Here is a 12,785-nt window from a genome sequence, read left to right on the forward strand (position 1 = left end):
TATCAAAAAAACAGTGCTTATTTAAAAAAATCAATGTTATTTCAACGGTTTTGTAATTTTCTTTTGTTCAAAAATAGTCATTAGGTTTAGTATAAATGAAACAAAGAATAACGAAGAGAGGACAATGTCTTACCTTCACATATTTTACCATCTCCGCTAAAACCTCTAAAGCAGCGACACACGTACGAGCCTTCGGTATTAGTACACAGTGCATTTGTGTCGCAGTCGTTGTTTCCAGGTCGTTTACACTCGTCAATATCTGGGAAGGATGACAAAAACGAACTGAAGCGGCCATACAAGCATGGAAATTATTTCCCGTTTCCTATCAAAATTATGAAAAAGACGTTGAGTTAAACCGACTCATTTACCTGCACAGTTTCTTCCATCACCCTCGTATCCTCTTAGACAGCGGCACAGATAAGATCCCTCTGTGTTGGTGCACAGGGCGCTTGAATGACAACCGCTCACGGCTTCAGAAAGCAAACATTCATCAATATCTGTGATAAAGAAGAAAACAAGAGACGTAGAAGGTTCTTAGTTCCAAAAATACTTTTTACCTTTCCTTACATAAAATATTATCAAAGTAACACTTTCAAGGCAATCTACCAACGCTCATGACATTGTGTCTCCAAATTCTTTAAAAAAGTATGTTCGATATTAATCATGAAAATTTGAAACCTAGGTATGAATGTTGAACAAAAGACTTGTATTTTTCCGGGGGCAGGAGAAATTCTACATAGGTAGAACTGAAAAGAACGAAACGGCAAACCTGTGCAATTGTAGCCGTCGCCTTGGTAACCAGCATTACACTCACAGTAAGAAAGTCCATCAGGTTCCTGGCAAAAAGCATTCGGACCACATGAAGGAGAACAGCCGGGAACGACGGCTAAAAAAGGAAAAGGACTACGAATCAACAAAAATTTATGGAACTAGTGATGGACGTACAAACGAACAGAACAGTCGCAAATGCGGAAACAACATCAACGATAAACTTAAAACGAGTACCTGTGCAATTTCTTCCATCTCCTTGATATCCTCTCAAACAGCGGCAAACATAAGATCCTTCAGTGTTAGTACATAGAGCGTTGAGATGGCACTCGTTTTTCTCTTCTTCGGTGCATTCGTTTACGTCTAAGATTGGACAAAATATTGTAAAACTTACAAATCAAACGCAATACAGAGAATGTCTGGCTTTAAGAAATCAAATTTGGATATCATATCTACAGCATATCTCAAAGGACTGAACCGCACATATTCTTCAAAAATCCCTTCTACCTTTGAATCCATTTTTTTATTCAAAGAGTAACGATTTTGAGTCACCCAGTAACAAAATAGAGGTGTATGATCGGGTATGAGATGTGCTCTAAAAAACGTTTCTCCCAATTATATAATTACCAAGCTTTTGTTGGATTTACCCTTCTTCCAGCCATCCATAATAATCCAAAAATTAAGGTTCTACAAACTACTGATCTTAAAAAATTTTAGACAATCATACAGCGTTTTGAGTATTCGTTTTCAAGATAGACAATCCACAGGTCTACTTTTTACACGAACCTGTGCAAACGTATCCGTCACCTTGGTAGCCAAATTTACAAACACACGTAGGAGACCCGTCAGCTGCTTCACAAACCGCATTTTTCCCACAAGGTGGCGAACAGGTAGTTGTAACGGCTACAAAAGTAGTAAGTGAAGTTACACATGTAAGAAAAATAATAATGCTAATAATGGCGAATAAATATGATACTAGTACCAATAACGATAATCTGAGTAATATTAACAACAACAACTATACAATACAATACTACAATAATATCAGTAACGATGACAAAATAGTTCAGGAACTGATACAGATATTAATTAAATAGAAACATCAGTCTTTTTCATATAGCCCACTAAAGTCGGGGTAATGAGTGTCAACTGTTCTTTTAAGCATTAAGTGACTGATTGTATTGTTACTTATGCAGGTGATGCTAATCCATCGTACGGTGCCCCTGCGATGGACTAGTATCACCTACGCCCCCTACGATGGCGAGGTTACCAAGACACTTCGCCAATATCCATTCCAGATCATTTTTTTCATAGGGGAGGGCGGGGGAAGGAAAGTGCGAGAAACATCTGTAAGAGTAGAGTAACATGCCTAAAATCCAACACAATTACTATACGATCAGGGCTCTAACCCAGACTTCTCGACCTAGAGTCCAGCGAAGCCACCATTTGAACTACCGTTACCTGTACAGTTTCTTCCGTCACCCATGAAACCCTTGACGCAGCGGCAGACGTAGGAGCCTTCAGTGTTGGTGCACATCGCATTCGGGTCACAGTCATTAACATTCGTGCATTCATCAAGGTCTAAAGTGATCAAAGGTTCGTAATAATGTTAGATAGCAAAAGCAAACAATCAAATGATACACAAGAAAAAAAAAATAGTATAACTCCAGCTTATGTACCTGAGCAGTTTTTACCGTCACCAACGTAACCTCTTCTACATCGACATAAATAGGATCCTTCAGTATTGGTACATAAGGCGTTGGAATTACATTCATTACTGTCTTCATTACTGCACTCGTTGATGTCTGTAGAAATCACAACTATTAGCAATTGTTATTATAACATAACCAAAGTAAAGCGCGCGCTCTGATTGGTCAATTTATCGTCCCCCATTTGCCCATGGGTGTACGCTGCTGACGTGAGCAAATGCAAAGACCATTTTTCCGCGCGCGCTTGTCTTTTTTGGTCACGTAAGATTTGTTAAATAAAAGGGAACTCTTTAGCTACAATGTATCAATGTTATGTTATAAGACAAATGGTAAACACCACAGCGTACACTATTGAGTTATGGATACACTTGGGAGGTTTACTAAGCACTCAAGAAGCTAGAGTTGCTCTCGGCTATCGCCTCGAGCGACTCTTACGCTTCTTTCGTGCTTAGCAACCTCCCACGTGCATCCATAACTCAATAATGTACGCTGTGGTGTTTACCATTTGTTAATTGTAGACAGAAACGAGACTTGTCGAATGACTCCACTGCAATTACAGATCCTGATAATAAAAACCATTGTGCCCGAGGAATTTGGGAAGTTTTCAGCACGTTTGTCTTTGTTTTAGTTTACGTTTTGCAATAAGATAATAATATAATGTTTACTGAAACTGTGCATTTTGTATTAAAACAATTATTTACCGTCAATTTTTTTTTCAAAATTTAGGTGAGATTTTGAGACCAAAATCAAGGCCAACTTTAGTTACTCGCTATCATAATAGCTGCGAACGAATGATAAAACCTAAGTGAATTGAGGTGGCATTCCTTTCGCATCGTCTTTTTGTTTCTTTGTCTTTTCCCCTAAACTTCTTACAATTTTAACATAAAACCCCCTAAAATAGTACGCAGTTTCACATACCAGTACAGTTATCCTCTCCACTGAAACCTTCGGCACAAATACAATCAGGAATACCGCTGAAATTTTCACAAACTTTGTTTCCGGTGCAAGGAGGATCACAGATGGCATCAATAATTGCTGTCAGTAAAAATAAAATGACATTCTTATATGTTAACATAAATTATTTTGAACCGGGATTGCTGTGCAATATTACAAAAAATGGCTTTTAAGCCATCAAGAATGGTATGTTGGAAATTTATCCAACCGATTCACATTGCCCCAAGTCAACCACTTCCCACAGAATGAAGCAACTAAGATCGTTGATACCTCTATTTGAGATTATCCCAAGTCTCCCTTCGAACATTTGCCGAAGCAAAGAATAACAATATTACAGTATATATAAAAAACACACTTGCATCCGAAGGTGACTTTACATCTTCATTTAACTCACCTGTACAGGTTGTACCATCCCCTTCAAAGCCCTTATAGCAGCGACAAACATAAGACCCGTCTGTGTTGGTGCAAAGTGCGTTTGGGTCACATTCGTTTTCTTCAAGATTTGAACATTCGTTTATGTCTGCGCGGAGAGAAGTTAGACAGTTTAGCTTATCTCTCAAGCCTAATGGATCCGGCATTACAGCCAAGGACTCTCTCAGTTCCCTTAACATGAAGTAATGAAGGATATTGCTAATCCTGCTTGATAAGACACAAAATAGAACATAACAAGTAACCCTAAAACCCACGAATTCGCCAATTTTTGCCCAAACTTATTTTAACAGCGATGCCATTTTCTTCGCAGAGAGAGCACCCTGAAATTTTATTGTTGTGCAAAGGACACAAATAATTGACATGATCAGGGCTCGACTATGGACGTCTCGGTTCAACGTGCCAGTTTTTTCCTTAGGAAAAATGGTAGCAAGTGAAAATGTTGACTAAATATTTGGTAAAGAGGTGATTTAGTCTACCTGTACATGTCTTGCCGTCACCTTGGTAACCTCGGATACAGCGACAAGTATGCGATCCATCAGTATTGGTACACAGAGCGTTGGGATCACATCCGTTCCCATCGGAGTTATCGCATTCATTAAGATCTGATATGAATTCAACAGAGGACAAGTTCAGCTATCGTAACAGTCTACAATATCTTCTTAAAATCAAGGAAACGAATTTCAGTTTTATTCATTTCAATTTTACTCATTTTTCTTCCTTAGCACGATGGATAAGCAAATATCAAGAGTAAATTAGAAGGACAGACAATTTAACAACAGGACCAAGATCAATTTCGTTTAGTCCAATATCATTTCGGTGCTGTTTTACTGGTGCGAAACTTGGACAGTGATTCAATTGGATGAGAACATATGAGCTCAAAAATGATTTTTAAGACAATATATGCGGAAAAAAAAAGATGATGAGGAGAGGGAGCATCGAGACCTTGAATGAGGAGGTAGCAAGAGGACGACCTAGAGAGAAGAAAGAGCCTTGAGACTAGTGTACAATACGACCACAGAAAGTTACGAAACCTTGCTGAAAAGAGCTAAGTTAACTACTTTACTAAACAGGAGGTTGCAAGATATACTCATTTTTATGTTTAAAGTTAAAAACAAATTAACTATGGACCAAACTGCAGATATTTTTAATATCAATGAGGACAATACTAAGAGATATAACCTAAGAAGTGCGGATTTTGTCTTACCTCGGTTTAATACTGTTACCTATGGAAGACATTCTCTCAGATTTCTCGGACCACAATTGTGGTCAAAATTAAGCAAGGGGGAGAGAAATATTGAAAATTTGGCATACTTTAGGACTATGATACGTAAGAAGGGTGTAACATCATTTCTGGAAGGATGTGGGAGGAATGCCGCTTATGTTCTGGGTAACTGAATGTGCGCATATCTTAGGGCTTTTTTAATGTTTTAAAGTATTTATATATATATATATATATATGTGTATTTTTTTTTTTTTGAAATGATGTAATGTTGTTTTAGGATGCCCATTGGTGCCATTAATTAGTATACTAGTTTTAGAGTATTTTTAATCTGTTTTAATGATATAATGTAGTTTTAGGGTATCCCCAATTACTGCTTACAGGAAATAGAACGACTACACAGTTAATAAAGGTTATGTATGTATGTATGTAGAGGACCGTCGAAGATCTTAGGGAGTAGCCATTGTTTTGGTGGATGGAGTTACCTAGAAAGAGAGAGAAAGGGAGCCACCCTACTTTCCACCCAGGAGAAAAAAGCACGATGATGAAGATCGACGATTTTATGGAATTTTTGACACGCTATGTCAGTAGTACTATACGCTAGGTCAGATCCAGACCATAGCAACCCTAATCCCATAGCAACAAGAAAAAATGACTGACAACGTTGTCAGTCATTTTTTCTTGTTGCTATGGGATTAGGGTTGCTATGGTCTGGATCTGACCTAGCGTATAGTACTACTTATGTCTAGTTTTTTATACACCAAAACAATACTTTTCTACCGTATTGTTGGCAGTTAAAGTCTTTTCGTACTGCGTCTTCGATTCACCGAAAAACAACTCTCATTCAAACACTCTCCCACGAACCTGTGCAGTTGTATCCGTCACCTTGGTAACCAGTATCACAAACGCATTTTGGAGCTGCATCAACATCCTGGCAAAACGCATTAGGACCGCACGAAGGTGAACAGCCAATTGGGACAGCTGGAAGATAGAAGATAAGATGGTTTAAGGACATTTGTATGTTGAAAACAACATGGGGAAAAAGCATTTCTTACGTTTGCAAGTCTTTCCATCGCCCGCAAAGCCTTTTAGACATCGACAGACATAGGATCCTTCCGTATTCGTACACAAGGCGTTGGAGTCGCACTCGTTTGAAATTGCGCATTCATCAAGATCTGAGTTAGTAAGATGCAGAGAAACGCTTTGACAGTTGACATATTAAACAAAAGTTAACAAGAAAAGCAAACAACATTTTGTTTGAAAAGCAGCTATAAGCTTTTGAAAATTTACCTGAGCAGTTTTTACCATCGCCTGAGTATCCTTTTTGACAGCGACAAACGTGAGAGCGTTAGCCCTTCGTCGTTCGCTCCGACGAAGAGCTATCGCTCGAAACGTCAGCTTTTGTAATCGTTACGGTGGCCAATTTACCATTTCAACTTTGTTGATATATCTAAAAAAGATATAGTTTGTTACGAGTGTCTTACCTGTGCAGTTTCTACCATCCGCTTCAAAACCTTTTATGCATCTGCAGACGTAAGACCCTTCTGTGTTTGTGCAAATAGCGTTCAAGTCGCACTGGTCAACATTTCCACATTCATCAACATCTAGGGGCACAAAAGAAATACGATTGCAATTTTCCTCTGCAATTTTCTCCGTCCCGACTGAACCCACTATACAACAAATTCTTCCATCGCCTCTGCTTTGTGACGAAGGGCTAACGCTCTAAACGTCAGCTATTTAACTCTTTATGGTGGCCAATTTACAACTTTAACTTAGTTGATATTACCAAATTACCTTGTTACCCTTACCGACGCAGCACCACAGTTTCTTTAGAAACTTACCCCTCCCCCCCACTATACAACAACCAACATATCATCCCTTTAGCGCTTCTGCACATTCCATAGGATGGTAATTGTTTGTTACAGACTTAAGCATTCATAAAAGCTTTCTGTCTTGCAACAAGATAACGAAAAGAGAAGAATATATTTAACCTTCCGTGCTGAAGTCTAAATAATCAAGTTGCTTCGATCAATAAGATTAATACCCGAACTTTACCTGTACATCTCCTGCCATCACCTTTGTAACCTTGAATACAGCGACATATGTAAGATCCTTCAGAGTTGGTACACAAGGCATTGGTGTCACATTCGTTGGCACCTAGACTGGCGCACTCATCGACATCTAGGAAGATTCAAAACGGGTTACCATGTATTTCAGTGAACATCCACATTATGATCAAGTTGGAAGGTTGCCAAAGGTGCGCACATGCTACCGTGGTAATACTGCCCGTGGCGGCCGTGCGCGCAAATAGGCATTTTTCAAGCACCTACCTGTGCAGTTATATCCATCACCTTGGTAACCAGACTTGCAGGAGCATACAGAGGATTCATCGTCTTCCTGGCAAACCGCGTTTTGACCACACGATGGAGAACAGCCAGTTGCAACCGCTGAAAGAAAAGTAACGAGTTTCCAAAAATGTTTTCGGTTTAAAGTGACGAAAAGAACGCCGAGACAAGGATTACCTGCGCAGTTTCGTCCATCACCCTTAAAACCTTTGCTACATCGGCAGACATAAGATCCTTCAGTGTTTGTGCACATCGCATTTGGATCACATTCATTTGAACTTTGACATTCATTCACGTCTAAAAAAAGAAAGTGAACGAAGTTGAGTAGCAAGAAGTATCTGATTTTTATGTAGGACTGTCTCATCGTCATCGCCTTATTTCCTCTGCTACATAAGTAGGGTTTATTCTTGCGAGGATCGCTTTTATACATTTCATGAAACCGCAGTACACATATATAATTTTCATTTATTCAAAATTCATTGATTTATTTCCTAAAACTGTTTGAAAACACGACTGCGAGTCTAGGTTTCAAAACGAAAGAATCTCTCCACAAAGGTGCTCAGTCCAAAGCCTGGAAATAAAATAAGTTCTATTTCAATTTTAATTTAATTTAATTTAATTTAATTTTAATTTTAATTTAATTTAATTTAGTCCATTTTCACTGCATTAATTTTGCAGTGGGGAAGGACTAGAAAGGAACATAGGAACCATTCGTGCTAGTCCACCCTCCCACCCATCCCACCCCAGGGGAGGACATCCATCACACAGTAATCTCGTGTGTGGGAAATTAACGTCTCCTACCCCAACCCTGCAGGAGACGGGACCTCCATTTATTCGTCCCTATCCGAGAAGACTAGAATATCTAACCATTTCTTGATGTTATAGAAAGGCAGCAAATTCTTCTCAATTATTTTAAGACCCTGAGTGTTGGTCCGGCCGGGGCTCGAACCCTCGACCTCCCGCACAACAGTCCAGCGCTCTATCCTATTGAGCTAACCGGGAGGCGGTTTCAATTAAAATAATTCTCCTAAAACTGTCTGAAAGCGATCCTCTCAGTAAAAAACCCTACGTGGTAGTGGTAGGGCACTGCACCGGTATCGCGAAGGTCATGGGTTCAAATCCCGTGCGAGCCTGATTATTTTTTAGGCCTTATTTCCACTGCTACATAAGTAGGGTTTATTCTTGCGAGGATCGCTTTTATACATTTCATGAAACCGCAGTACACATATATGATTTTCATTTATTCAAAATTCATTGATTTATTTCCTAAAACTGTTTGAAAACACGACTGCGAAAACGCGAGGTCTAACAACAAACCAGCCTCAGCCAGACTGGGGCTGTTCTAAATCCAGTTGAAATTGAATGGCGACGAATCAAATATGTAGTGCATCGGGCACACCTTCCATTAAGTCTCTTCACCGTCAACAAAAATGCACAACATTTACTAGAGGGTGGAAAGATATTTAAGTTCTTTTACTATACCACTGCAGTTCTTGCCATCACCCTCGTAACCTCGAATGCAGCGACAGATGTGGGACCCGTCAATGTTGGTACACAGTGCATTAGAGTCACACTCGTTTCTATCAGGATTATCGCACTCATTGACATCTAGAAAGATTGAAAACTTATAGGATCAATGAAGGTCGTCACAGTTTGGTCAAACATAGGAAAGTGGAACCGCAGGAATAAACAGGAAAAACACATTTCATTTCGACAAAAACAAAACGGTACTTTATTCTTGAAAGTCGTTATTGTCTAATAAAAAGATGAGAATGAGGCAAGAGAACAGCTTCAAAATGGGTGTATATTTAAGATAACGCTACCGGTATTCATTTACAAGGGTAGGTAAAGCAGAGAGAACCGTGAGGTCTAGTTCCACTATGCGCACACGCGAATTTTACCTCTGCACGTCTTTCCATCGCCCACATAACCTCGAATACATCAACAAATGTAAGATCCTTCAGTGTTGGTACACAAGGCGTTTGTGTTGCATTCATTGCGCTCTAAATTGTCACACTCGTTGAGATCTATAACAATTTATAACAAATCAGCAAACCCATTTCAATAGCGAAAAAAATTCAGCATACGTTTGTTTATACCATGAACTGCACACGCCTGACAGAAATCCAGAACTGTTTCTTAGTGAGACCAACCTGTACAGTTGTATCCATCGCCTTGGTAACCAGACTTGCAGGTACAAACGGGGAATCCGCTACCAACCTGGCAAAACGCGTTAAGACTGCATGATGGAGAACAGCCGGGTAAAACAGCTGAAAAAGACGGATTGTTACCTAAGTCAAAGTGAAAAAAGGTAAAAAAGGAAAATCGATGGACTTGTTACCTGTGCAATTTTTTCCATCACCCTTAAAGCCTTTAATACATCGGCAGATATAGGATCCTTCAGTGTTTGTACACATGGCGTTTGGGTCACACTCATTTGATTCAGAACGTGCGCACTCGTCGATTTCTGCGATCAAGAAAGAAAGAAAGCTCATTTCTACGGATGACCAGATAAATTATTACAGCTGTCGAGATCCGCACGGTGGAGAACAGCCGGGTAAAACAGCTGAAAAGGACGGATTGTTACCTAAGTCAAGGTAAAAAAGGTAAAATAGAAAAATCGATAGACTTGTTACCTGTGCAATTTTTCCCATCACCCCTAAAGCCTTTAATACATCGGCAGATATAGGATCCTTCAGTGTTAGTACACATGGCGTTTGGATCACATTCATTTGATTCAGAACGTGCGCATTCATCGATGTCTGCAATCAAGAAAGAAAGCACATTTATACGGATGACCAGATAAATTCTTAGAGCTGTCGAGATCCGCACGATGGAGAACAGCCAGGTAAAACAACTGAAAAAGACGGATTGTTACCTAAGTCAAAGTGAAAAAAGGTAAAAAAGGAAAATCGATGGACTTGTTACCTGTGCAATTTTTTCCATCACCCCTAAAGCCTTTAATACATCGGCAGGTATAGGATCCTTCAGTGTTTGTACACATGGCGTTTGGATCACACGCATTTGGTTCAGAACGTGCGCACTCGTCGATTTCTGCGATCAAGAAAGAAAGAAAGCTCGCTTATACGGATGACCAGATAAATTATTACAGCTGTCGAGATCCGCACGGTGGAGAACAGCCGGGTAAAACAGCTAAAAAAGGACGGATTGTTACTTAAGTCAAGGCAAAAATGGTAAAAAAGAAAAATCGACGGACTTGTTACCTGTGCAATTTTTTCCATCACCCCTAAAGCCTTTAATACATCGGCAGATATAGGATCCTTCAGTGTTAGTACACATGGCGTTGGCATCACACTCATTTGATTCAGAACGTGCGCATTCATCGATGTCTGCAATCAAGAAAGAAAGCACATTTATACGGATGACCAGATAAATTCTTAGAGCTGTCGAGATCCGCACGATGGAGAACAGACAGGTCAAACAGCTGAAAAAGACGGATTGTTACCTAAGTCAAAGTGAAAAAAGGTAAAAAAGGAAAATCGATGGACTTGTTACCTGTGCAATTTTTTCCATCACCCTTAAAGCCTTTGATACATCGGCAGGTATAGGATCCTTCAGTGTTTGTACACATGGCGTTTGGATCACACTCATTTGATTCAGAACGTGCGCACTCATCGATTTCTGCGATCAAGAAAGAAAAAAAGCTCGTTTCAGTTATACGGATGACCAGATAAGTCCTTACAGCTGTCGAGATTCACGGCCAGAGATACTAAAATACGAAAGCAGCGAGTTACATAAAGATAAAATAATGATAAGCTAAAATGGACGAAGGGCTAACGCTCGAAACGTCAGCTTTTGGAATCGTTACGGTGGCCAATTTACCACTTCCACTTTGTTGATATATCCAAATTAAAATGGATGGTGATGCAGTTAATTCTTAATCAAAGGTCCTACACTGCTTTCAGGACTTCTACATTACACATTCATGCCTTTGAGGACCTCTACCTGCAGAGACGTTCCCATCACCATTGAAACCTCTGAGGTTACAAAGGTTCAACGAAAATTTTTAAAAACCGAGTAGTGAGTCTATAGCAAATCAGAGAGCCACCAGACGTGATGTATATAGACCACTTTCATAAATGGCTGCCGGATTAATATTCTTTTGTTTAAATTTAAATTAGCCCTTCTGGCCTCGCTTGAGATAATGTATTCTTTTGAATTTTGTACTGGAGAACGAGGCCAGAAGGGCTAGTTTAAATTCAGACAAAAGAATATTAATCCGGCAGCCATTTATGAAAGTGGTCTATTGGGCTCTGCAATAATAATAATATTAACAGACTTTTCTCAGCAAGTCGTTGATAAACCTTGGCTGTTGTTGAGTCACTCTGTGTTATATAATTCGAACAAGATACAACTCATACAACTAACACTTCTACCTGTGTAGTTTCTTCCGTCGCCGCTGTACCCTCTTAAACAGCGACAGACATATGAGCCTTCAGTGTTGGTACACATAGAGTCGGAGTGACAATCGTGTCTTTCAGGACTTAAACATTCATCGGCGTCGTTAGGTTATTAATCAGAGGAAACAGGATTTCAATTCTCTGATTGACTCGCAAAAAAAAAAAAACATTTCATAATCTCTTAGGTTGAATTTAAGGTGAGCGAATGTCCTTACCGGCACAAAAGCGGCCATCCCCTTGGTAACCCCTGAGGCAGCGGCAGATATAGTATCCTTCAATGTTGGTGCACAAAGCATTGCGATTACACTCGTTTGTATCTGGACTCGCACATTCGTTGAAATCTGTGAATGTAAAAGAAAACAAAGATTTAGATAAATATGGAAACTAACAGATAACAAAAGGATTATTTTCTTACACGAACCTGTGCAGTTGTATCCGTCGCCTTGAAAACCAGGATCGCACACACACACCCCTTCCTGGCAGAACGAGTTTAGACCACACGGTGGAGAGCAAATCGGTGTAACAGCTGCAAATGTTCAATTTCAGTTCAATTTGAGTGTACAAATCGACTTCTCGGCGAAGGCATTTTATTTTCAGTATTGGCAGCAATTTAGATACACACCTACACAGCTTAGGCCATCTCCTTCAAACCCGCTTAGACAGCGACAAACGTAAGATCCCTCCGTGTTGGTGCAAAGGGCGTTGCGGTGACACTCATTGTTGCCTTCGTCTGTACATTCGTTAACATCTAACGTGAACGAAAAATAGGTTTGTTTTATAATATGGAAAGAAGGAAGGATTGGATGAAGATAAAAAAGGTAGAGAGGCTACTCAAGCAATGGCTGAAATTTGTCGCGCTGTCTACAAAGTTCAACTTTTAATTTACTGTAACGTTACTCATGAGAGTTAGCATTAGTCAATCAGACTTTCTTAGTCC

General features: G+C 39.6%; 1 protein-coding gene across 12 annotated transcripts in view; it reads right to left on the minus strand.

Annotated features, from left to right (window-relative positions):
* Positions 1-12,785, minus strand: part of LOC111327524 (uncharacterized) — a 100,086-nt gene that overhangs the window by 71,532 nt on the left and 15,769 nt on the right. For all 12 annotated transcript variants that reach the window (XR_015993823.1, XM_088740599.1, XM_088740604.1 and 9 more), the window contains 26 exons: positions 12,471-12,596; positions 12,270-12,374; positions 12,064-12,189; positions 10,944-11,069; positions 10,652-10,777; positions 10,356-10,481; positions 10,064-10,189; positions 9,769-9,894; positions 9,581-9,697; positions 8,910-9,035; positions 7,605-7,724; positions 7,413-7,529; positions 7,138-7,263; positions 6,567-6,686; positions 6,138-6,257; positions 5,947-6,063; positions 4,340-4,465; positions 3,826-3,951; positions 3,396-3,512; positions 2,448-2,573; positions 2,230-2,349; positions 1,555-1,671; positions 1,006-1,131; positions 770-886; positions 369-497; positions 134-259 (listed from right to left, as the gene is read on the minus strand). Coding sequence is in view for 11 of the 12 variants with exons in the window: in XM_088740599.1 (XP_088596725.1) it covers positions 134-259; positions 369-497; positions 770-886; positions 1,006-1,131; positions 1,555-1,671; positions 2,230-2,349; positions 2,448-2,573; positions 3,396-3,512; positions 3,826-3,951; positions 4,340-4,465; positions 5,947-6,063; positions 6,138-6,257; positions 6,567-6,686; positions 7,138-7,263; positions 7,413-7,529; positions 7,605-7,724; positions 8,910-9,035; positions 9,581-9,697; positions 9,769-9,894; positions 10,064-10,189; positions 10,356-10,481; positions 10,652-10,777; positions 10,944-11,069; positions 12,064-12,189; positions 12,270-12,374; positions 12,471-12,596 (3,180 nt within the window). In the remaining variant the exon portion in view is untranslated. The remainder of the gene's footprint in view (positions 1-133; positions 260-368; positions 498-769; positions 887-1,005; positions 1,132-1,554; positions 1,672-2,229; positions 2,350-2,447; positions 2,574-3,395; positions 3,513-3,825; positions 3,952-4,339; positions 4,466-5,946; positions 6,064-6,137; positions 6,258-6,566; positions 6,687-7,137; positions 7,264-7,412; positions 7,530-7,604; positions 7,725-8,909; positions 9,036-9,580; positions 9,698-9,768; positions 9,895-10,063; positions 10,190-10,355; positions 10,482-10,651; positions 10,778-10,943; positions 11,070-12,063; positions 12,190-12,269; positions 12,375-12,470; positions 12,597-12,785) is intronic.

The sequence above is a fragment of the Stylophora pistillata genome, chromosome 12 (assembly GCF_964205215.1).
Source record: "Stylophora pistillata chromosome 12, jaStyPist1.2, whole genome shotgun sequence".
Taxonomy (NCBI): domain Eukaryota; kingdom Metazoa; phylum Cnidaria; class Anthozoa; order Scleractinia; family Pocilloporidae; genus Stylophora; species Stylophora pistillata.